The sequence below is a fragment of the Lissotriton vulgaris genome, chromosome 2_1 (genome assembly GCF_964263255.1).
Source record: "Lissotriton vulgaris chromosome 2_1, aLisVul1.2, whole genome shotgun sequence".
Lineage (NCBI taxonomy): Eukaryota > Metazoa > Chordata > Amphibia > Caudata > Salamandridae > Lissotriton > Lissotriton vulgaris.
The window spans coordinates 1238668873-1238695632 of NC_141687.1; the positions used below are offsets into that span (position 1 = coordinate 1238668873).

At 42.8% G+C, this 26760-nt stretch overlaps 1 protein-coding gene across 1 annotated transcript in view; it reads right to left on the reverse strand.

The window, feature by feature from the left end:
• ATP12A (ATPase H+/K+ transporting non-gastric alpha2 subunit) overlaps positions 1 to 26445 on the reverse strand; it is a 108865-nt gene extending 82420 nt beyond the window's left edge. The window contains exons 1-2 of the mRNA XM_086956955.1: positions 26196 to 26445; positions 931 to 1086 (exon numbers count right to left, since the gene is read on the reverse strand). Of these exons, the coding sequence (XP_086813081.1) occupies positions 931 to 1086; positions 26196 to 26222 (183 nt within the window). The 5' untranslated portion in view covers positions 26223 to 26445. The remainder of the gene's footprint in view (positions 1 to 930; positions 1087 to 26195) is intronic.
• Positions 26446 to 26760: the final 315 nt, after the last annotated feature.

Here is a 26760-nt window from a genome sequence, read left to right on the forward strand (position 1 = left end):
TGGGAGAAGTGCACCAAATGCATACAGATCTGTAACATATCAATCTTTTCAACTTTCGATTTAAAAGAAGATATGGTTTGGAAACGTTTGATAGGAAAATGTCTTTTTGTATTATATTATTCGACTGCAAAAATAAAATAGACCTTTTGAGTCCAACAGGTGGGATTGGCAACATGAAAGTTAGGAGCAAGCAAAGTTATAGATTTGCAGTTTAACTTTTGCAATGTTGTAAGTGAATTCCCCTGAAAAAAATAAGGTTTTATAGATATTTTCACAATCTATTTTAAACTTTAGAAGCTACTAGAAGTTGGTTAAACTTAAACAGTTTCTTTAAGAACTTCACAAAGTTGTTGAAATCGTATTTTGCCAACAGTGTAGCCATTTGTGTGTCCCAAACATGAAGAAGTAGAAACAATTTCTGCAAACTAGATGATTTGTTTCCTTTGGCTACCCCGCTAGGGCTTATGGTCTGAATCAATCTCTATGTTGTGCTAAGTATTTTGCCAGGTTTTTCCTGTTCAACCCGGTGATTGGGTTTTCTCTTCTTTGTGTATAATTCATATATTACTTTCCTTCTCACCAATAACCCTCTAAGACACAACTAAATTAAATAAAAAACATATATATTGTCTTACCTGGTTTGATGTTCTGCTTTAGCATGTCAATCAGGGACTTTAGGGTTTTCATTTGGGAAAGGCACAGCTATAAGTCTACATCATGCCTCAAATGGTTTGTACAAAACAATTTTGTTGGGAGCATTTATGTGTACTATAATCTGATGATAATGAGTGTAGTAAGCTGTTTTTGTGGCTGATTTTTTTAGCAGGTCCTTACTTATGTATTGGGCTACTCAAAAGCCTAGTGGGGACCTGATGGTATGAGGGACAGCACTACGAAGCCAGCTAGTTGTCCTAGATAGCCACAACTCACCAATTCAAGTTCCTGCTTCAGATCATCCACACCCTTGCCTTTCTTCTTCTTAAAGATTTTCTTAAGATCTTTGTATTTTTCCTTGTCTGGCCCCTTGTCTGGTTGTTCTATGTCCTTCGTCCCACTGAGCTCCACAGAGTAGATATCAGGATTTGTCTGAAAGAGAATTAAACTAGATATTAGCTGTGCTTTTTAGTGGGAAGAGAAGCATAAAAGTACTATGTATGAGCAATAATAGTGGTCTAAGATAGGCAACATACTGTGGGTAAATGTAGATTGGGAAATGTGGGCAAGATTAGTTTTCCTTCAAATGTCAACTGTCAATAATGTAAATATGAGTTCCCCAAAAGGCTTTTTCCATAAATGTATTGGTAACACTAATAATCAATTCAATGATGGCTGTATTGCTACTTATGTGAGCCTGAGCCGAAACATTAAGACCACTTGCACTAGACAAGAATAAGCTCGACCAGCCACACCTAGCAGGCACCTCCCAGTGCTCAACATTGTAGGTTACTTGGTATATGTTATATGTAACACAATGTCGATAACAGGGATACCAAACCATTGTAACCCAGGCTATCAAAATCATACCCTGTACAGACAGCGAGACACGCATTTCTGTAATGTAATAAATCTCTGTAGAAATCCCAATAAAAATATTATTTAAAAAAAAAAACATTGTTGCAGTTGTTATCGGTAAGAGAATGTCCCTCATATTTGACATTTTCCAAAAATGGTCTGAGTGAGAGAAATTTTTGTCTATCTATCTCAAATCACTCTTTCTAAATTATGTTATTTTTGTGATCACTGTTAGACAGAGGGCATGTGCTGCCATTTTGACCCTCTAAGATAACTATATGTGGTTTGATAACAATTAAATCGTGTTCTGATTCTAAAAGAAGCACGCCTTCCATCACTTTTGTGGGACTGCATAATTAATGTATTGGTCACTTTTATTAATTACATTTGTTGGGGGGATTGTATGTGTGTTAGCAACAAATCCTCTAAACAAATGGTTTAAAACATTTTCTTCTTACAGGGGACCTTTTGTGTTTATGTATTTTTATTAGGTGCTCATAAAGGACTGTGGACCAAAATAAAACTGGAAATCTTCTAGAGTTCAAAGATTGGCTTTTATTTCTTGGTCATACTTTCATCTAACATAGGATTGAGGAAGTCAAGGCCCCAGGGAATCAAATGGTCTTAAAATACAGGAGGATAATCACTTCACCTTTACTTCCCTTTTTTAATCCCACCACCACCCAGCCCTAATATAAAATAACGTGTTTAGAATTATTCTGGCACAAGCTAACCCTATACTACCTTCACATAATATGTTCTGATATATTTATTTCTACAAACACAGATGGTAATTGTGAATAAATTGCTAAATAGTCCTGACTAAGCATGGGCGAATTTTGCGAATCTCGCGTTCGCGAATTTTGCGGATTTGCGAACTCGCAATCTGCAAAATCCGCGAATTCTCGCGAATTTGCGTTTTTTTTTTTTTGTGTTTGCGCGGGTTTCTGCCAGTTCGCGAGGGTTTTTTACAATGTCGCAAATTGCGAACTTACCTGTCGGGTCGCAAGTTTCGCGAACTTGTTGTTTCTACGTGTCCAGCCTGTTTGGGACACTCTTCTTCATCACTGCCACTCTCTGTCACCACTGCCACTCTCTGACTACTCATGCCACCCTCTGGCCCACCCATGCCACCCTCTGTTTCATCACAGCACCCTCTGGTTGTCCAGTCAGTGTACATTATTGTGGCAACGCAAGCACACCTTCCCTGCCTCAAGTGACCTGAATTAATTTGGGGCTGATTAATGTGTCACAGAATATTTTTTTAGCTGGCACCTGCTTCCTTAGTGCTTCCTGATTAGTGATCTTTTGCACTTGCTAAGTGCTTTCATTGTTGCAAAATTAGTTACAACACCTGCCCTGCCCCAACTGACAATAATGCATTAGGGGCTGATTAATGGATTTGAACTTCCAGCCTGGCTCCTGCTTGTCTCCCTTAGCTGTAATTCAGGACCTTTGTGGCATATGTGTAACTATTCTGAGGTTCAGAGCAGGGTCACATAATAGTTTCAACTGGCAACTGAACTCTGGAGGGGCCCCTCAGGAAGCACTACAGGAAATGGCTACTAATGATGAGCCTGAACTTTTGAACCTGGTAAGTAGTTACTTTCAGTTTTGCTAAGATCGTATTTCTGCAATTTTGCACTTATTCGCGGGGCGCGAACTCACGCGAACAGTGCGAACAGTGCGAGCAAAATCCGCTGCTCGCGGATTTGCGGATTTTGCGGGAGATTCGCGAATCTCGCGGATTGCGAATTTACCGAAAATATGCAAAATCCGCGAGCGAAACAGATTTTCCGCCCATGGTTAGTCCTGACAAATACACCCCGTCAAACTAGAGGGATTCATAGAGGTAGAAAAATGTTGCCCCTTTTTCAAAAATGAATCAGGTCACTAAGAAGAACCTTCAAATCAAGGTTTTAATCTTGTGTAATGCAAATAACTAATAAAAATGATATCCATCATCAACAATTTTAATTTTTTGAGTTCCTACAAGAAGTAATTGAATTGGTACACCTAAAAGAGGTAGCACTGACTTTGATTTAGAACTAGGATACTTGCACAAATGTAGTTCTCACATAGGGAGTTTAAGGTGAGTCCACTAGCAGAAAACCGCTGGAGGCTTGGAGTGACCCTTATGAGAAAGCATGCCACCTAGTTTTGGTGAGGGGTCTGTGCCCCTTAAAGATTGTAATCGAGATCAGAGTATGGTAAAGAAAAGTATGTATTGTTGAATTCAAGAAACTCTCCTATTTCCTTAAGGTCCTTCCATTTTAGAGTCATGACAAAAAGGGTTTTAAAAAATCAAACTGGTACAGGGCCTTTTGCATGTCTTACTATCTCAAAAGTCATAGTCATCTACGATGTAACAGACATGACAGGTGTTTGAAGGTTCCCGAATTAAATTATTCGGTGATTGAAAAGGAGGCGCTTGCCATTTTTTGGTCAATTAATAAGTTTAGAAAAGTTGTTTGGGGGTTCTCCTTTTGTTGTAAGGTCTGACCACAAACCATTAAGAGACATTTTGGAAAAGAAAGGTCTTGATGCTGTTTCTGCAAGAATAAGGAGATGGGTAATTGTTCTTCAAGAATTTGATTTTAAGTTTGAATATATTCCTGGGTGTACCAATGTTTCTGCTGATTGGTTGTCACGATTAGTGAATTGTGTAGGAGATTTGGAAAAAGATGAGAATGATAATGACGGATTTGAGGAGAATGATGTTAGAGTTTGTGATGTTACTTTGGGTGCCATAAAGGAAGATGAGTGGAAGGAAGAATTAGCTAAAGATAGTGAGTTAGTTGAAGTTAAGGATCTTCTATCTAAAAATTTATATGGGAAATTGTCTAAACCTTGGTCATTAATTTCTCATGAATTGGCTGTGTTGAATGGTGTTTTAGCAAGAGGAACTAGATTGATTCCTCCTGTAAGTTTGAGGAAAAACATTATCAATATGGCTCATGCAGGCCATTTAGGAATTTCGAAAACTAAGGAGCGTATCAGACAAGATTTTTGGTGGCCAGGTCTTGATTTGATGGTCGAGAGAGCTGTTCGTGACTGTGTAGCCTGTCAGTTGAGTGACAAAGTTCTCAGACCTAGGTGTCCACCCATGGTTTGCAGAAAATTACCATTGTTTCCTTGGGATGAAGTTGCAATAGATATTGTTGGTCCATTACATGGTGAGCAGAATACTCCTTATTTGTTTGTTTTGATGGACTTATACTCTCGGTGGGTGGAAGTTACGGCTGTACGAGATGTTTCGTCTCGTAATGTGATTACATTTTTAGATTCTATATTCAAGAAAGAAAGTTTCCCAAAGTCATTACTATCAGATAATGGCCCTCAATTTTGTTCTGTTGAGTTAGAAAGTTATTTGTCTGATTGTGGTATAGTTCACAAAAAGATCTCATTATATCACCCAGAATCAAATGGTTCTTTGGAAAGATTTAACAAAACATTGAAAGAAGGAATCCAGTTAGCAAGAGTAAATTCACTGGATTGGAAGGTGGAATTGCAAAATAAAATCTCAGCTTATCACTTCACTCCTCATTCAACAACTGGGAAACCGCCTTTTGAGCTCTTCAGGGGTAGGTCTTCAAACACTAATTTGTGTCCCGGTTGGATGGATTTGGACAAAGGTTTAAAAGACAATAGCATTGGTCTATGGAGAGACAAAGAGTTGAAGTTGCAGAGGAAAAGAAAGGTTCACTATAATGTAAGGAAAAATGTCTTGGTTCCTAATTTTAAAATTGGGGATATGGTAAGAATTAGAGTTCCTGTAGGTTGTAAAAAATGGTCTAAATTTACAGATGTAAAGAAAGTTGTAAAATTGTTTAAGAATGCTGTGAAAACAGATGATGGACGAATGTGGAACTTTAATCAAGTTGCACATTTTCCTGTTTGTGTTCCTGATGATGTTCAGATGCCTTCTACTTCTGTTGGGCAAAGTGTTTCTATTCCTGATGCAGGGATTGCTCTCTCCCGTAGAGGTAACAGGGTTTCTAGAACTCCTGCTTATTTAAAGGATTTTGTATAATTATTTGTTTCAAGCAATGTTTGCCATTGTCTGCATTTTCAAATGTATAATTCATATAGAAAGGGAGATGTGTGATGTACATAGATTCTACCCTTATGGTTCCAACATGGAATCTTAGTTACAAGTGATTCCTAGATTTGGCAGTTGCAGCTGGATCTGATGATGGCTGAGGTTGTACATTAAAGACCTCTTATCTTACCATCAATTTGTGTGTGAAGTCACCTTATTTCAACAGGTCCATGAAAATCATTGTTAACCACTTTTTAGTATGTGTAGCACACTCTATTAGGTACACGTTTCTTGTCAATTACATTGACAGCTGGGTCACCATTGCCTGCCTGCATACCTGCAGCCATGAAATTTTTCCTTACCCAATACTAGCAGAAAACCAACACAATTCGAGTAATGACCAAATATAGGGCAAAGCATGCTAGAGATGCCTTTCAGAAGTGGAACCCAACGCATAAGAAAGGCCAAATGTTAGTGAAGCTCATGATAGAATTTTCTGCAGGGGACTTTCTTTTACAAGAGAGTGTCCATCTTACTGTGAGTACCCTAAAATGCCCATAAGAGCAATATTCCTACAGTGAAGCCTACAGATCAGAAGAATGTTTCTTCAACAGTTGACCTTCTAGATCAATCAGGTGACCCTCCTACGGGCAGGTTGCTGAGACAAACATGTAATCCATTCCTGTTCAGCTCTTTGGATAGATGGGGTCTATGCCGGTAGTAGTCTCATAGATGCACCACCATGGTGTGGAAAGGAATGAGCTTGTTTGCTATAGTAGAAACACAGTATTAAAATTCCTAGGCAAAGATAATCTAGACTTTGCTTGGCATAATGTCTGTCTAGCTTTTAAATAGCTACATTTGTCTTTTTTGTCAAATTTACAAAATAGTCCCTTAACATGTCATGGACATCTTAGAATAAATTATTAACCAAAGCAGGAAAGTCCATCTGAACATTTGGTTTAGAAGTTAAATATTAATTTGTTGGATAACTAAGGCAAGGCATTTGAAGGATTTAAGAGCGAATGAAAACGAAATGAAAACACTGATGTTTTGGAGATGAGATGGTAATAGCATTGTGTATAAACTCAGTCTAAAGGCATAACTGTTTACTTCATAAACTTATACTCCAAGGATCTGAGAAGTCTTAACTACAATATAAAATGACTTGAAGTTAGAAATGCAACCAAAGAGTAGAATTTTGGGTATTTAGAAGTGTAACAAAAAGGTAGCTGATGCAGATGTTAGATTATCAACTAAGATGTATATATTCTGGAGTTAAGATGTTTAATCAAAATAAGAAATTTGTAGGTTGTATAAAAAATGGAGACCCTTCCCTATTTAGATTCAGCCACGCTAACTGTACTCACTTCTGGTGCTCAGTTAAAGTCAACATGTAGGTGTTTAGCTACTTAACCACACATCAAAGTTTGAGAGCATAAGTAGTCGCTAGCAGTCCTTGTGGACACCACTTAACATCTTTAGTGCAACCAGTGCATTGACCAACTCCCCTATTCAAACCCATTGCCTGGATCTGCATGTGTTGAACTCCTGAGTGACACGTTGGATTCAGCCCTTGTGGATCATCAGTGAGAATTGGTGATGTAGAGATTAAATGCTCGGCCAACATGCAGACAATCGAGTTTATTTTGATGATCCAGAATTCGGGTGCTGAAATTATATCTGGAAGCTCTGGAGTACATTTGCATGTTTAAAATGCAAGTCTTAAATTTAGGCGCTCGCCCATTGCATAGATATGTTTAATTTGAGATGCCTAAACAAAATTTCAGCAGTATCTGCCATAAGTGTTGTAGCAACATTTACACATTTTAAGAATTTACAAACGTAACCTTAATGATTAGCTGTATTAACATAGTGTAATGTTTATACAGTGCAGTGCTTGAACAAAATGTAGCATCTCTGTGGCTAAGATGTGAAATTTTTTGAGCGTTTTTGAACTGGGGGCGCGCCTAAACTAAATTTAGACAGCTTTGTCATTTGGTTCTTACCCAAAGTAAAGAAATTCAGAACTTTAGGTCCCTATTTTAGGGTTTCACAAAATTATATGCTACGTGGCACGAAACAAGTCTTGCATTTGCTTTAAAAATGAGACCAGTTAAAACATCTTTTGATGTATACCTTTGGTTCACATTTGAGAGAGAAGTGCTCCTAGCTGGTTGAAAAATCCTTCCCCCATAATATTCAAAGCAGAAAAGCACTAGTAAGGTGGACTCTGCCGGGCAGTGACTTTCTGTGGTCACTGAAAAGGATACTGCTACAATGTCAAAAAAGCGATCCATGTTGGAATGAGATCAAAACTCTAGCCTATTTCTGACAAACCCACTTGGAACAATGTGTTTCCCTCACATTTTATATTTGTAAACTGTGGTCAGTTAAATTACATTTTCCAATTTGAACAAGTAACCAGCGTGGACTCCAGCTTTCAGATTTGCCAACTTAGATACGTGGAGGATCAGGTTAACAGGGTCAAGTGCCACATTTCAGGGCACACGGAAATACCAGGCATTTTTAGGTCTCGGTAATATCCGGTCTGCCTTTGGCAGACCGGGAGTCCGAGAATTAATGTTTCTTAGAGTGGCTGCTTTAGCCCGCCCCTCTTTTTGTCTCTCCTCCATTGGCTGGCTTCCTAAACGGAGACCAGCCATTGGAGGAGAGAGCCGTCCCTCCAAAGAAGCTCCGTCTTTTTCGGATTCGGGGGCGTGATTTTTTGCGTTCTTTAGCCCTGTGACGTCATCTGTCACTCAGAGTGCAAAAAACACGCCCCCGAATCGGAAAACGGCGGCGCTTTTCTTTAAGCCATTTTTTTAGGATTATGGTGACGTAAACAGTGAAATGTTTTAGTAAGATAGTCAACATCTATTTGTGTCGCGTTATCACCAACAAATTGATGGTAAAAAGCATGTTTTTCTCGTACTCTGATACGGTGGTATTGCATTTGTAATGTGGTGATATCACATTATAGAGCTAGGCCACCCAAGAGCTTATTGTGGCATGACACACAGCAGAGATGAAGACGCAATTAGAGTAATTCGAGGTGCTACGGCATGACCTTTTGCAATCTTTCAAAGGTAAGAAAAAAGTAATATAGTCAAAGGTTCGATTCCTCGCATAAGGCGAGCAGAGCCCTCGCGTGCGGCCAGAGATGGGCCAATGAGGTGGACAGGCTGCGGCACAGATGGAAGATGGCTGCGGGCGCTGCGGATTCATTGAGGCAGCTGGGCACTCTCTCTTGGGCATGGGCTGGGAGCAGATGCTGGGTTTGAGTGGCAAAGCCGATGCAACAGCAGGCAGCCCTCGCGTGCGGCCAGAGATGGGCCAATGAGGTGGACAGGCTGCGGCACAGATGGAAGATGGCTGCGGGCGCTGCGGATTCATTGAGGCAGCTGGGCACTCTCTCTTGGGCATGGGCTGGGAGCAGATGCTGGGTTTGAGTGGCAAAGCCGATGCAACAGCAGGCAAGGTAAAGAAACGGAAGCCCAGAAACATACAAAAAAATCCCAGAGGCTTTTGGGGTGCTCTAAATGGTCTGTTAAATGTAACTATAAGGCGTTTATTCGCACGTCCTTGCTGTTCAAAGGCACGCAGGCGCATACACTCCTTGTCTGTGGTAGACTATTGACTAAGGACAGTAACGAAGTGTCCACTGTCCCAACAGACGAGGTGAAGAATGCCTCAAAAACACTCTTATCCAAGCAGTTCCCCAGCCTCAAAAACACTCTATTCCAAGCAGTTCCCCAGCAGGCAGACCAGTCACGGCATTTCTGTGCATAGAAATCCGTGCAGCGGCCCCTGGCCCCTGCACTGACAGCTGTCCTTAGAGGTCTTCAGTCCTCAGGTAACTGTAGCTCATTCAAGGCCATACGGAGTGAGATAGGATGGAAGGACAGACGGCGAGGAGGCCCTGGAGCAGGGAGGAGGCACCCGGGTCAGATTTAGTCAATATTTGCTGCTAGTTCATTAGGGACACTTACAAAGTATGGTCCTCGGAATTGGGGTAGTAGCGAGGTTTACTAACGGCAACAGGGGAGGAAATACAATCATCGTAAAACTTGGAAATAAATAAATATATATAAAGTGTGAGGGCATACAGTGATTGTCTGGGGGTTCTGGGAAGATGCCACGTAAGAATTTTGGAAAGAATGGGAGAACAATGAGGACCGGAGAGTGGAGCAGCAGCACAGAGAATGAAGCTAAAAAAATAAGAATGTGCAGCGGAAAATAGAGAAAAAAAAATCGTAAAACTTGGAAATAAATAAATATATATAAAGTGTGAGGGCATACAGTGATTGTCTGGGGGTTCTGGGAAGATGCCACGTAAGAATTTTGGAATGAATGGGAGAACAAAGAGGACCGGAGAGTGGAGCAGCAGAACAGAGGATGAAGCTAAAAAAACTAAGAATGTGCAGCGGAAAATAGAGAAAAAAAATGCTGAGAATCAAACAGAGGTGCCAAAGAGAGATAAACAGAAACTTTGGCTGAGGCAAGAGCAGTGGTGAGGAAGCAGCGAGGGGTGCAGAGGTGCTGGGACAACGTTCAGAGGGGGCTGCTGTCATCAGTGTTACATCAATGCAGCCACACGATTGTGAAACATTCGAATGGCACCGAAAATCCAAGGACTACAGCAAGACTATAGCATCACCACCCTAGTAGATCTCCCGTTCATCAAACACCTGCTGGTTATTCCGTAAGGAATGGGGCGGTCTTTCACCTATTTGGCAACTTGTGGCCGGAATCAGCCACCGCACCATGTCCGTGAGATTTGCTATGAGACATTATTTAGGAAAATCATTAAAAGCTGTATCTTTAAATTGGATTTTTAAGGGCCATTCATCCTGTAGGTGGTATATTAGGCAGCCTTTCCTAGCGCTGGGACTCTGTTCGGAGTAGCTGTTCGCTGTTGTGCTTTATAAATGATTTGATTGATTCAAATGTGGCTCAAGCAGCCCCCCTCCCTAATTTTATTTTCGATGGGGATGGCATCTCTCATGGGACCTTTCTGCACCACAGTCCTTGATTTGCAGATTCATCAGGTTGCAGGGTGAAGCTGGGTGCATGCTGATAGAGGGTGTGAATCCGAGTTACAGAGACGTCTTGTAGGAGCATTAAAATTCCCTTAGCCAGCTACACCTACTTGGACTGCCAATAATGCTGTATTTTCAGCCATGCTCCTCCTGCGAATTCAAAATCTAATAACAGTATGGCGATCAGGGTTATGTCAAGGAGCTGATGTACTCTCTTTAGGTAACTGCTCTCCTGATCCAAGTGAATATTTTTCAAAACACTTTAAGCCTGCATGCTTATCATTTATACAGAATGTTAATCATTCTCTAGCGCTCAGAAAATAAACAGTTGAAACCATATTCCTTAAATCAGAAGAGGGTTAGTCAAATTGTCAAAATGATCAAGAAGAAGTTGGGTACATTTCTAAAAGAAATAGCCGAGAATCCATCTGGGCTCAACAAGTGTAGAAAAATGGTATGCTGTTCAAAGAATGAAAGTCTTATAAAAAGACTAAAACATATGCACAGAAACACTTCTAGAAATACTAAAGACAGAGGTCGTTGATTTCTATAAAATACCCTTGCAAAACCTTATTTTCCCATGAGAAACTGCAAGATAAGCCTCTAGGGTTCCTATGCATGGAATGGGTCTTACAAGCTGCATGCAAACCGTTTTATCACAACAATTCTGAGTATCAGGGATAGTACGTAATATACTACAAATCACAAGCATTCAATAGGGAACTGGAGTCTAGCTCTCTACAGAGCCTACCTGTACTGTCATGTCAAAATCAGACCACTGCAATCAATGTACAATATCTGTGCATGCATCCAAATCACATACCTTGTTTTTAAATCGTATCTCTTGCCCATGAGACCCATTCTCATTCTAAGTTCTATTTCATTTTGCCATTTATGCCATCTATTTAACGATTAAGCTATTGGCAATATAAATGACAATGCCATTTATTTATGATTTAAAAAAAAGTCATGAGCAATGCCAATAGCTCTACCTTTAATAATGCCGAGACCATTGCATTGTAAATGCTTGTTTCCAATTGCCTAAGAGATGCTCAGAGAGGTAAAGCAGCTGTTGATTAATTTTCAGGTAAACTGTCAAGTCAGCAGCACAGCCCCTGGGATAAGGGATCCAAGTTTAAGGTTGCTGTTGGACAATTGTATATCCTCATCAATAAAATGTTGTGAGCTCGGAGATCGAAACTTTAAACCAGATTGTATATTCTCTACCAGGTACGAAGGAAATGACGGTCACACTTGCCCTAATCTGCCTAGTGGTTTTTAATTGAGTAGTTTTCCATCTAGTGTGATTAGGTGCTGAGTTGCCTAACATAGGTATGGTCCTAACACGTGCTTACCCAAAACATAACACCATTTTTAGGTTTCAGGGATGGACTTAAGAAACATTAGGAATAAATGTGCTAGTCAATCGGGATACACAGACATATGCTTCTAAATAAATTCATAACATACCTCCAACATGAAACCTTAGACCTAGCCTCAGCAGTACCACCGATCTAATTCCTCATTATCATAAAACATTTTTGAAAAGCTCAAGGTGCAAGAATATGGCAGTTTGACTCTATGCAAATTAATAAATTCTATATTTTTTGATTGATGACTGAAGAAGGAAAGTTTAAATTAATACTAACATTGTTTGAGACTGTACCTTGCTGATTCCACTCCGATCTTTGTATCCGGGGCATCAATTGTGTGGGCTACCTTCTCAACTATTTGCATCCTTATGCAATATTTTTATAGGGCATTTTAGTCCAAAATGTTTTTGACGGCTTTTGGTTGAGACGTGTTGAAAGCAACTGGTAAAGTTGATTTGTAGATTGACCTGAAGTGTATAACATACACGCAAGAGAGACAGATTCAAGCCATATTTTTAGGCAATTGCAGTGGGGTGAATCTAAATGAAATTCACTTTCACAGTAGTTGTTATGTAATTTGCTCATGAATGTGAACCCACTTAGATTTACGTGACATACTCCTAATCGTGTTAGACTTGGGCGACCAAGCCTCTTTAAAAAACAAGTCCACATTCACTGCATTTGTGCAAAGCTACGGGCCACCAAGAGCCAGGTAGAATCAAAAATAAAACCTATGTGCGGATATAATAGCAGACAAAAATAAAACTGATGTGTTTTGGCTGCTTTCTGAATGGCAAATAGTAAAAAACGTGTGACTATCTAGAAGTAAGTTGTTGAAAGTCAAGCCGCCTTCACAAAATGAGCTTATGCTCTATATTTTGACTCTCATAAACAAGGGGTTCTCTAAACACACTTGATCCTAGCAGTAGAGATATTTGTCAAACTCATCTAACTAAATATTCTTCTCTGTCTATGAAATATGTTTGTAAAAATTGCCAGATAAGTGTGAGTGATTGATTTAAAGGTAACCTCTGATATAAGCTCCTACTACAGTGTATGCATCTTATTCATTCTCTACATGTGGATGGCTGTATAATGGAATATCGAGTACAAAAATATAATGGGGGGAAAATATTGAGGCCTAAATATCGAAAATGGTAAGAAGATATAGATAAGTATAGATTTACTACTCTTAGCTCCACATTTACGTACTTTGAAGCTATATATCCCTAAGATAAACATAGAAATAATTCATCTAAATGGAATTAAATATATACACACAGTTTTTCTGGAAATCTGTAAAATGTCTGTCCTTCCTCGGCCTACTTTGGACACACTTGGAACAGATGACATCAATTCTCTTTTCAAATGGTGGTCTTAGGTTATCGGTAGCGAAGTCCACTTTCTGGAACTCATTGTCCTATTAAAGTTGATCTTGTGACAGCTTTGAGCACTCCAGAAGGATAATTGAAATCTGGTTCTGATAGTTTGACAATGGTTGTTTACATGAGATTTATAGCTCAAACATGAGACCTCTTGGCTAAGGTTATCAGATAACTCCAAGTCAGAAGGATACCACAATGACAGGTTTGAACTTAACACTTAAAAAGTCATGCCATTCTTCTAATGAGCTAAAAAGACGAGCATACCTGATAATGATATGTAATGGAAAAAAAACAGGACTGGAAACATTGTGCTCTGCTAACATTCATAGACGCTATAGCATCCAGAACTGCAACAGAAATCATAGCATGATCCAGAAAATATAAAAAATGTTCAGTAAACAGAGTGAGCATTGTCCATCGAACCTAAGACCATGCATCCTGTAATTAAGAGGAAAGTTATTCTTCTTTGAAGCTATTTGACCAAAAGTCACATGTGATACTTGTGTCCAGTCCTGGATTTTTATCAAATATCTTTTTAACTACTTAGAATCAGTGTTGGCTGTCTCGGAACAGGGGTGGTGAGAAGGGGGTGATTGAAAAAATACATTCATTAAACTTACCTTTGAACGCTGCCACCGTTGCCTCTCCTTCAATCTCACTTGACATTGGCAGCACCGGAAGCACCCAGGCTCTCTCAGCCAATCCCGACGCTGCATCACAGTGTTGTGATTGATCTGGCCAGCCTGTTTGGCCGCTCAGGCAGTGCCTGGAAGCCTAGTCATGTTCTCCACCTGGCTGTGCAACACAGCCAGGTCGAGAACATGCTAAGTGCGCATGACAGACCCAAGGGAATGTGTGTACCCCTCTAAATTGCATAGACGTGACACATTCTGAGCTGTTTGCATTTGAATAGATGCCACTGATCCTGAAGCTGCAGCCCCTCCCTCTCAGCCACCTACAAGCACCTTTTAACAGCGCATCAAGGGCTGAAGGTTTGAGAGTTGCTTATCTCTAGAGAGGGTTAATACTATCAGGGAGCTAAATAGCAGGGCTGTAGCCATCCCACTGTGACTTTGAGTGGGTGGGGGGTGGAGACCTAATTGTCCGACAAACCTGAGGAATGTGTCTTCTTGCAACTAGGAACGGAGGCCCCCTCCAAACTGGTTCCTCTTGCTACATCATAGCAGTGAGGCCAGGGGAGAGGGGCCTTCTACGGTGGCACACTTGCAAGGTGGCACCTTTCATGCCGTGGTCTGACTCTGTCGCATAGGTGCGAGCGCCACGATGGAGGGTGACTACAGGGCCCTGGGCAGCTTCCCACAATGCCCAGGCTTAGCACAGGCCCTGTTATTAGGAGACCGTCTGTGAAAAGCATTCATAGCAGAGCTGTAAACCTATACTGGGAAGTGGTTTCAGCTAACTGTGTAACAGCGGCTCTTCACTGGGTTGCCAAGTGATCATGTGATAAGTTATAAAACGTGGCGTCATTGTGTGAGTTGGTAGGCCTCCATAAAGGATATCTAAATAGAACTCATTTGCATACTAAATAGTTATGTTGAAAATATGGCATGCCTGTTCGCTCTACGTTGCAAGGTATGACTAAATGAACCCAATGCCTACTATCATAGAACTTTAAAAATACCTCAGCAGACAATAGGGCAGATATGCTTTTATATGGTTGTTGGCAGGACACAATATTCCCAGCCCTGACCTGTTCTTTTAAATAAACATGTTGATCAGATGCGTTAGTGCAGTTGATGAAAACGACGTCAACAACTCAGAGATTGCAACATAATGGGTTAAATAAAAACTGGGGACTGGAAACATGGCGGCTTGCCTGCATGAGGTTTATCCGGTTACCCCATGGCTTGGTTTGCCAGCACCAACATTCCAAAACGTCCAAAGAGACGGGGTTAAAGTCTTTTAGCGCAGTGTGCTTCGGAAGGAAGTGAGCTGCATGCCCCACCATACCCACCCATTAAATCACTCTAATGAGTCATCCTATCATCCTAAGCAAACGAATATTACACGGCTGCTTAGCGCTCGCCTACGCCTCGCGAGAGGGCCGTCAGTAAAGTCCCGTGTGATTGTTCTGAACACATTGCCATTTCCTGTAAACACAGCAACTGATCGCAATCGGAGCCGGGGAGACTGGTTTTCCCAGGGACAAAGTGCAGGTTAATTGCTCCTAGCGTCGGCCTTTGCCAGGGTAGAGCCCTAGGCAGGGAAATAAATGTGGTGCCCTCAATGATGCTACATAAAATGAGGCAGCAGAAAGACCCTTTTGTGTTCAGAGGTTTCATTACATCAGATTAGTGACTGGCCCCTAAACACATATCTGCACCCCACCCTCTCTAATCACCTGATTTATGCACAGATTATCATATCAAGCTGGTGCCAAGTTGTTTGTTGGTGGTTGGTTCATATTGTGTGGCAGAAAGGGGTGAGAGGAAATGGGAGGGCAAGAAACCAGGCTGAAGGGATGCTAAAAACAGCGCTGCCGCACTGGGTCCAGGCGACAGGGGCTCTGCTGTGTGCATCACCTTAATGCAGACACCTCCTCACGCCCCTCTGAGAACCGGCATGGGCCCAGCTCCCCTGTGCCAAAGGCCGCCCCTGATTGCTCCCAACTTATCATCTGCTAGAATTCTACTTGAACCACGCCTGGGACAGGACGGTCCAGTTTGGTGCCTTGTGCCTGCTGCAAAGCACTGTGGGAAAAGGCAGAGCAGCAGGTTCATGTCCTCAAGAAGGTAACTTAGCGTGCCTCAGCAGAGTATTCTCCACTTTTTCCCACAGGTATAAGTTATCTGCCGCTGTCCATAATCTGTTTGCAAATAGTGTGGCATATTTAGAAGGAATTGGTGTAGGGCCGCGCTGCAAGTCATTGTGCTGCACAGTCCTACGCCAATTCGAAAGGGCAGGAATGCACTGTGTTTCCAAGATATGGTGCATTCCTGTCCTTTCAGCCAGAGCCGGCGCACAATTTCCATGCGTGTGCCAACGCTGGCGCCCTTGCACCATGGTGCAATGGTGTCTGTGTTGTAGGCAGGATAGTTTTTGTGCAGGAAGGGACACCTTCTTGCACAAAAACAATCATTGGAGGTGTTTTCCTCATTCCATGTGTGCTGCAGAATGCAGCACACGTGGAATGAGGAAAAAACGGGAAGAAAGTTAAAAATGTCTCCTTGGAAAAACGAGAAGAAAGGTAAAAATGTCTCCTTGTTATGTCTGCTCTAGGGAGGCACAAGGGTTTGGCGCTGTCCCAGGTTTATGAGCTATTGTAAATCTGTGGCAATGTTAAAGTCCTCTGGTGTTGGGTGGGAATACTCACAGCAACATTCATGGAACACCTCTTTCTCAGAGAGTAAGTCAAAGCAGCGACCTGTGTTGTTTTGCTTTACTCAGTATCTACAAGGCCATGAAAAGCAATGCAGGGTGGCTTTACAGAACCTTGTAGATATGGCTAATCCCAGTGCGCCACACGAATGTCACAAAAAGTGATATTACAGTTGCACAGGGGGCTTGAAAATATAACTGAGTATTTTCATTTTGAAATCTTGTCACTGGTCTTTAAAGATAAAAACAAAATGGGGCATATTTACTCAGAAATTATGCAGCGTGGTTCGGCAAGCAATTTAGCAGCAGCACGGGGCGTCATTTAAAATATACAGGGGTGTACTGTATTCACAAGAATACGGCACACACCTATGTTTTCCGTTGCACCGGTGCTAAAAAAGCTGCCTTGCGCCAGTGCAGATACCCTTGCACCATGGTGCAGTGGTGCCTGCGTAGCAGGGATGATTGTTTATGTGCATGAAGGGACACCTCTTGCGGTGGAACACCCACAGCACCACCCATTGCATGCCCCTTTGATGCAGAAAACTGTGTGACAGGGTACGATATTAACAATGCAACAATAAGCCACACAAAGTGTCTTACGCCACATTTTAAATATGGACTAGGGCATTGTGCCACAGGAGCATCGTAAAAAGTTACACTTCGGTGGTGCAATGCTCTTGTAAATATGCCCCAATATCTTGACATTTCTAGCACTTAGACATGGAAGAAGTGTGCTATGAAGTGCTGCTCAAAAAATTCGAATTTTATTGCCATTATTAGATACTCTAGTGCTGGGACGAAGGGATTTCGTGCTTGCATTTAAAAACTAATTTAAAGTATAGGGAATGCAAGCCAAAACGTAGTAAACTATTTCGCTGGAAATTATAGGTATAGCCTTAACGACAGCATTAAATCCAACTGCCCTGGTCTATAACTGTTGTTAAATGTCCTCTCCCTTGTGTCGTCTGAACCCCAATTGAAGACCTCCTAGAGGAGAGGGACAGGAATGGGAGGCAAGGGAAGAGAAACAGTGGGCTACTGGAGCAACAGTGCCCGTGCCGCACATGAGAAGCCTGGTGAAGCCATTCTACAACCTCCTGTGGGGCTCCCAACACTCACCTCAATGCTCTGTTTAATTCAAAAGGTTTTTTATTAGAAAAAATAAAGAGTTGAACAGTGGTACATCAAATATAGTATTGACAAACTAAAAAGAGAGCATCAAAACTATTCTAGCTGTGAAGGTCACATACGTTTTAAAGCATATAAGCGTGCTTATAATGACAGACACATTTATTTCCTAACAAGACGAAGAACATCTGTGAAAAATAGATTGTAGTGGAGAGTATGGAAAATGAGAAGCCTCAGTGCCTTCAATCAGGATGTGTGAATCATCTCTCAAGATGTGAACTTCATCTTATGAGTGTGGACCATAAGAGCTCAAGGCGATTTGCATTTCTGAAGGTGGAGTTCAATAGTGTCTCCTAGTTACCATGATACATAGAGAGAGTGTGATTACTGAACTATGACGTTGTCAGTACTTCCAGTGAAGCATAACCAAGCCTACCATGTATGGAATTATATGTTCTTGCAGCTTTGCATTTAGCAAAAGGTCTAAGGTGTTAAAGGTTTCCAATGGAAAATATACCATGGAGAGCAGTGTTGGGAATAATGGTAAGTATTATGTCGAATTTGTTGTATGAATATCTGTATTTCAATCCAAAGTGGAATTACATACTTGCAACTGAATAGCATATGCTGTAAATCTTCTATATTTATGTTTATCTGAGGCCTTATGTATGTAATATCTCTAGGTTCCAGTATACGTTATGAATTTGCCTTTAAAAGGTCAGTTCCATATTTGGGCTAAAGCTGAAGGAGTATTGGGGGACCAGATTACACGGTCTGGTGGTAATTCCAAAAATTAGTCACTTTATTGGAGAGGTAGGGTCTAGATGGAGCAAACAGGCTAAACATCCTTGATGCCACAAGGCCAGTTTGATTAATTTTTTCGTAAGGAAATAGGGAAGACCAGGGTATGGAGACGCTCAACCCACAGCAGGTCTACTTTCAGTTTCAAAAAATGAATAAAAGGCCAGATTAGGAAGGATATTTTTGGTTTGCACTTCTGCAAAAGTTTTTGGCTATTTTTTGGAGTCAACGGTACCATGTACATCGGTACCTTTGACCACCTAGTCTTCCCAATAGTCAGAAAGGCAATCAATATTAAATGCAGGGCACAAGTCATAAAAAAAGAAGTGGGGGGGCGCTGTCACCGGAAGTGAAGTCATGACAGGAAGTGACGTCACAGAAGGTGCCATGCTCCTCGTCCCAGAGAGGCCAAAAAATGAAGTCCAGCTGTTTGGCAGGGGGAATGGCGTCATCCCCGTAAAATAAGTGGTTGAACGCCGTCCACCCGCATGGTACCCTAACTCGAGCCCTGATTAAATGCATTGTTGTGCCGAAGTGAGGCAAGGAGTAATTTGGTGCATCGTTTGTCATATTTTGGTCACTCAACAGTAATGCATTTATTATATAAAAATTCTATCTTTTGAGCGGGGGATCTTAAGATTTCTGACTTTGTGAATTGTTAGCAAGGTTAGGTGTGTAAGCAGAGTGAAAAGAGACTAAGTCAACTTCTGTTGTTAGGCATAGAGGACTCTAACATGGTGATGCTGTTTAAAAAGAGCAATGCCACAAGCCAACAGTATCCTTGGCACGTAAGAAGGATGTTTGATATCTGGTCAAATCTGTAAATATAATACATCCAACTCACCCCAATGTTCTAATGTAGCGCTTTAGAGCCAGTCAACAATGCTCATTAATGCTGTCACGACTTGAGAATGAAAACTCAGTCGCCCGGCTTTCTGCCTCCTGTCCGTCTAAAAAGGTTGCAGTAGGTTTGAGAAACTATCAACAAGCCCAGACACAAGTTATTCTGTGGTTCTGCAGATATTCCCTATCACAGAAGAGTCTCGACTGACCCATATGAAGAATGTATCTCTATCAGAGAGGCGGACAGTTTTAAGAGAAGAGCGATGTTTGCAAGCCCAGACATAAGACATAGCTCCTTCAAGTGTTGGGGAACATTTTATTACAAAGAAGAATTCTTATGCACCAATTACTTTAGGGAGATAGGAAGCAGGAAAAGAGAAAAGAAAACTTGACCAGCAGAATTTAAATCAGGAGAGTCGAATATAAACCAGGAGTGACCAACGTTCAGGGGCTGGATATAGAACAGATTTTTTTAAATAAACTTTGACCCTGTACAATATTTCCAATTGAATTAATTGCATGTAAATGTATTTTATATTTATGTATTAAAATCTTTTTATACACATATATTAAAATCTTTCAATTGAAACGGCATTGACTTTTTATGGCAGAAAGTCAAACCAGTGTTATTTTGGAAAGAGCACAATGGCAAATGTATTACAAGCAAGGAAAGTCGTCATATGGAACGTGTAAAACCCAAACATGTTTAAGGCTAGGGTTGTTAATGTAAAACAATCTGTGGAGTCAAGTGTGTCTGAGATGTGGCAGATCAGAGACAACATTTCATCCACACCTTAAAACTTGAAGTAAACATTCCCCTCAACTAAGCAGCTCTCACATTTTTAAAAAGTTTTTTTGGTAAGTATCTTGCCATAAACCAAACCTGCCTTCTGGCTTTGTCAATGTTTGTTTTGTTTTGTAAAAGTTTTAAAAGTGTTCTTGCTAGGGAAGCTGCCCGCTGCATCACTGGGAGGTCGAAAACATGATTGTTAGCGCCTCCTTGTGGTGGTGGTCAATAACACCATACCCCGACAAATCTACGCAAGGTTGCAGCACTCCTTCCCACACCACTGGGAGTGTGAGTCAACATATGTTTTTCTCCGTCCTGCCTTCCTCTTCCTACACAGCTCCTAGGGCACGTGGCAAACAACCCCTTCCCACGCCTTTTGCACACACCCGCCACCCGTGCGAGGAGCCGGTACCCAGCCCATCTAAACTTGCCGAATACATTAAGATAATGTATTAATTATTTCATTCATGATACGCATGTGTGTCAACTATTAATACACCTCTCCGCAAACATGACTCAGTGATTAGCAGTATCCAAAAATTGAACAGGTTTCTGGGATCCGGTGGGAGGCATAACTCGCTATAGCGAACCACACAGACAGCTAAAAACAAGGACAACCAATGCTAATAAGACGTGGGCGACCGCAACAAAGTTGTCGGACAAGAGTAGAAGCCCTGAAAGCAACCCCGTGTATCTATCGTTATTATCTTAAACGCAACTGGTAATTTGTGGTCCCTGTAGCACGACTGTTGATGCCTGTCATCTAATCTTGATTTGATGAGGTTTTAATTGCCAGATGCTTCCTGTTGCACGGATTAGCTCGCAAGAAATACCTGAGTGGGATGCGCAGATATTCTGCGTGCGAAATAATGTCACCAGACTCCTCGCCTGGTCGCGAGACTTTCGGCTGGCCATGAGGTAGCAATAATTCTTCTTCTTTCTAAATTGTGCGTGCACCGTTGGCCATCAGACCTCACAAAGACTTCTGTCATCCATTTAAAATAGGAATGTTTGCTACTGTAAAAAAATACATTAGTTCTCTTGCTCAGACAGAACTTGCTTAACCCGTCTTCAATTATGTGGAAGTATGCGGCCACTGGGGATCCAGTTCAGACCGGGATTCGATGCAGGTGAGATGCCATTGCGAAAACAAGTTCGCCCCCTTCCCGGACAGGTAGCCTGCTTCACTGCGCGAATGCTCGGGTCTGATTCTTATCCGGGATTTTACCTTGATAGTGCAGAGGTGCGCACGAGGAAGCAGTGATCATGATATCCGGGACTTGATGTGACTTTTAAATGTTGGGAAGCTGTGCCACCGGAAGTAAGATGGGTCTAGGTTGGATTTCTGATGCCTCTAATACGGGGTCTTGCCCTGCAAGACTATGGCGTGGAGAAGGTTATGAGAGAGTTAGGGTCAGGCGCTTCTACTCTAGGGGGCAAATGCCAATCAATGTGTGCACACAGGGCCTCTCTCCAGTGAGCACGGGCCTTTGTTTCAGTCACTGTCAGAGGCTTCCATCCCATTGGATAATGTTCTTTCTTACAAAAGGAGGCCAGGGTTGTCAGTCTGTTGGACTATGCCCTTGCCAAGCGTCCGAGATCCCTCCCTGCTTTCTGCATAAAGGTGCCTCATTAGATAAAGCAGCTTGTGCCTTTCACTCTATGAAGCAAGTCCATCACCACAGCAGTTCAGGGGCATCTAATTGTCAGGGTAATGCTTACCATTGCACTAACCATCAGATGCTACCATTGTGTGTGTCAATGCCGATCATTACTGATGTTTACCAAAAAAGGGGGAACCCAATACTAGTCTCTGGGACCAGGGTAAAGGACAGTACATAGGAACAGTGGTCCCAGAAAGATACAATAAGAAATTCACAACATAAATACAAATTCAAGACAAGGTAGTCGTTGCTCATAGTGTTTAATTCACACTGAGCATTGGTCTATTGTTGACATTTTTCACATATTATTTTATACAGCAGCGAGGAAACATCTGATATCATAATAGAAGTAAGAGGTCACCACTATGTGGACAATGCCCACGATGATATGATGTGGTTCAAACCTCGCCCAACCAGCCATCCTCTGTAGTTATTTCAGATGCAGGTTGACAATCCTTGGCCTCTAGATCAGTGCCCCATCTTCACAGAAGCGTCGCTATTGGGCAGGTGTGTCATTGCAAGAGTGGGCGTCGTCGTCTATCCTGACAGAAGAGGGCAAATGTCATCACTAGATGAAGCCTAACCCCATTGTTATGGGACCAATCCGATTTTTCCATTGGTACTTTTTCAATGCCCTTCATCACAAGAGGGGGTCCAAAAAGTCAACCTTACAGTGGAATGACCATCTTTTCAGGAGGAGCATGTGACTTTTACTCAATCCAGATCGTCGAAAGAAAGTGGTAGATACCATCTGAGTGTATGTCTTCCAGTCATTCATTTGCCAGCGACCCCTTCGCCACTTTCAGCTTCTTCTTATGTGGAAAAGCCACCCCTTCCTCGAAACAGAACAAAAAGCAGACCTGATCCGGAGCAAATCAGATCACTGCTATCATCTAATAATCAACATCTTCCTCACAGAAATCGACACCTAGTTCAAAATTAAACTACGAGTCTTAAAAAAAGGGAAAGCAACTAATTAATCTTTATTTTCGGATCCCAGCATGAAAATACAGTTCTTCAAAAAGGGGTTGAATGAAAGCCAGCACTCAAATTCCTTAACTGGCAAACACAGGCATTTCCTGAGCAAATCTACAAAGACGTCATGGAAAGCAGCAATAAAAGTTGCTGTGCTGTGTTGTGTGAAAGAACAGGAAAGTGCCACATCTACTAAGGTAAGAGTGCCCTTCCAGTGCAAAATACTATGCCTACAAACATTAAAACTTTTCCCCAATTTGGATGGGTGCTGGACAGTGCAGCGCACATGCAAAGGTGGAAAGGTTTAGAGAAATAAAAGTATTTCTTTAAATTAAAACCACTTTCACCAAGGCGTGTTTTTTTTGGCGCAATACCCTGTATAGTCAGGGATATGTGTCAATAGCCATGGGCGGTTGCTTGGGAAAGCCAATGTCCAACCCATGGAAGGGCCATCTGATGCAAAGTAATGAAAAGTTAGTTTCAGGCAACTTTTCGGCACAAATCAAGTTTGTTGTGGAAAGTAAATTCAAAATAAACAGTTTGTACTGGTTTGCATCACTTTTATGACACAAACTCGGCGCAAGATGTTATTATAGCTTCCCCAATGTAGTTAATGCTTTGTACAAAGTAATCTATTTTAATGAGTGATAGGATCTAGCGCTATAATTCAAAAATCCATCCAAAGCTACACAAAAAAGGCCCAAAATGTGGTGACTGAAACTAAATGAATGATCACAGGGCAGCGCAACCGAAGTCAGATGGTCAAGTGGACTCTGACGGTTAAAACCGCAGCCCATTATAACCACCGACAAACCAGCTGGGAGCTTGTTATGCTAAAGGAACGTTCTCCGTGCAGAATTGCCTGACTCGAATCTGCACCAGTCAACTCTATGCACTTATACACTTACGGTTGAACTCCCCGTGCCCTAAAGCGGCCTGCAGGCTCGAACTGGTATAGGGTAGTCTGGCAGTGAGTGACAGAAGGGTGGTTTAAAAGGTCAGTCACAGCAGCGGTTTCTGGGCCTGTTTTATGGTCTGTAATGAGGCTGTGGCTGCCGCCACAGAAGTATGACGCTGCCATCTCTCCACAACAGGTCAGGGCTTTAAGTGGGATCAGGGCCGGACTGGCTACCGTGTTTTTTGTCATGCTGCTAAGCTGGGGGCTGATTTCGTTGATGGGGACCTGCGTGAGCGTTGATTTCGAAGCACACGCAGGTCTCCATCTACGAAATTAGCCCCCACCGCAGTGACAACAGCCCCCAGCTCTGCAGAATGCCAAAATGCCCGGTAGCCAGTTCGGCCCTGAGTGGGATGGAAAAACGTGGGGTTCTCACAAAGGGGCGTGGTCGATGTCAATTAGGGCGTGGCTTAAAACTCGAACATTACAAATCTGTGCTTAGCATAGGTGTGCCGCCCGACTGGTATTTTTCTGCTCTCTCATTGCATCCAGCCAAATAATGCAACAAGTAACATAACACCTACAACAAGCCAGGGCTATTGGCTTTGTTAATTGTTGTTAGTTGCATATAATAAATAATCAACGACTATGGCTTTGTTGTATATAATGTTGGAAAATGCTTCAGTCCTGAAATGATGAGATCCTGAAAGAACTAAAATGAGTCTAATTTAAGTTACATCAAGGTCTTTGAGCAGCGGCACTGCTGCAGAGTTAAGCTTTTCTGTGGGGGGGGGGGGGGCAAAAATGGAGAGCCCGATAGGGACCCTTCTGGCACCTGCGTTCGAAGAACTGCTGGTGTTCAGCTCCAGCACGACCCGGCCCACTTAAAGCCCTGCAGTAGGACCTAGGCCGGTCAGTTAAGGAAGCCTGCCGTCAGACATTGTCTTTCTCGCAATGCTTACTTGGGTTTAAGCCCCCCTGACCCCCTCACCGAGCTGTGAGATTCTTGTCAAGACAGTTAAGATAGGAAAACAACAGAGGTGCAGTCACCCAAATCATGGAGTGCGCTTACTGTATCAACACAGCTCGACAACCTCGATACCCTTTACATACATATTCTTAGGACAGCAGGAAGGGACGAGGTGCACACGTGCACGGTTTGATCAAATCAGCCGTTCCACAGAGCGACGGACCCAAAATAATAATGATGCTTTTATTAAGCAAAAGTGACTTTTAAAATAACCTAGCCACCCTACTATATGGTATCTCATCCATACAAAATGCGTCTAACTTAGCAACATGAAAATGGCCAACCTCTGCAGACAATCACCCAAACCCAAAATCCGAACCATCTTGGCTCCAATGTATCAAATATAAACTGCTGCTCTTGGTCTTCCAAGCAATCCGTGCTGGTTCGCCTACATACCACCCCCTCCCCCCCCCCCCCCCCCCCGCAATTTCTCGAATCTCGATTGACCCCACCAAAAGGGTAGAGCCCTCAACATCCCGCTTCTCAGCAAAATTCCGTGCTTCCATCAACATTCTGGGACACACTGCTTATGAGCGCTAATAATTGGCCACCGGCTCGCTACTGTCATTTAACTTCGACCCTAAAGTACCAACCAGAGACGATTTTATAGCTACGAACTCACTCCTACCAAGCAGGGGACTTAGTTTAAGGCAGAGTTCGGATATGGGACCCCCGCAGAGAAGAGTGTACGTTATCTGAGGACAGGTGGTCCCTGGCCAGTCCGACCTGCCGGGGGCGCACTCTTGCAGTGAGAGTTTCACATCGACGCTGCATGGGCTGTAGAAGAGAGAGTGCCGAGGTGGCGATACTACAGAGCGGCTCACACAGTATGATGGGAGACAGGGGTGGCACCCCAGCAGAGGGCGAGACACTCAAGGGGGCACAGGTGGTACACCTGCGGAAGGCGCACAATGGCTGAATGGGGAGCGTGACTGCCCACCCCAAGAAATACCACAATCTCTTGTCAAGGTGAACCCTCCACAGAGCTGCGCCTCTAACACTGATGCCTACAGGTGACCCCGGGGCCCACCCCAAGTAGTGTAGGCACACAGGTGGCACTCTTGCGGAGGGGTGCCCAATGAGTGTTCTCTGTAGAGTGCTGCGTACAGATGTTCACACTCAGTGTAGATTGTACTCATGTAGAGAAGTGGCCACAGTCCATAGCGCCTGGCATCCTTTGAGAGCCTATCACCGGACATTTTTGTGCGCACATTGCACACTGTAGTCCTGTGGCTGTGGACTAATGCTCACTGCGGCACTCGAGTGGAGGGCTGCCCTTAGGAAAGACGAGGTACGCACAGGTGAGACTCCAAGGAGTAGTGCGCACAAACTGGGTGAACCATTGCGCGGACGTATCCGGCTCCACTCACCTCGGGTTCCATTGAGGTACGTGTCATGGTCCCCTAAGCCGGTCTCGTTTTGTGCAGTCGTGGGTGGCCGTCGGCAGGAGTGAGTGCAGGAACAGCAGAGACTGGGGCTGCGTCCCAACCAAAAGCCAATGTTAGCTGCAGTACTCCCCGCTCTTTGTCATCCTTCGGCCAGATCAAGACAGCGTCGAGAACCGTGCGCAGGGGACAGTGGCCGTCGGCTGCAGAAGTAGTGCAGCTATGCCCCACCCTGTCCCGGCCCTGACCAATCCCGAGCAGCCCCTAGCCTGTAATGGAAATTTACCTATGTGGACGGAGGCTTCCCACCCCCATGACGGTAAATGCTTGTCCCTCCCCGCCCTCCAGGCTTCCTCGAAAAGCATCGGGCTCCCTCTGTGGCCCAGCCACCGAGCGCTGGTGTCCCAAGAAGGACACGCCTCTCCCGGATTCAGCCATCTCACGCTTAATGTCAGGGTGTCGTTGGGACTGAATGCCGGGGAAGTCACTTAGTGGTTGCATATGATTATGCAAATGTTCTTTCGTTCACCTACTGGTAAACATGAAACGT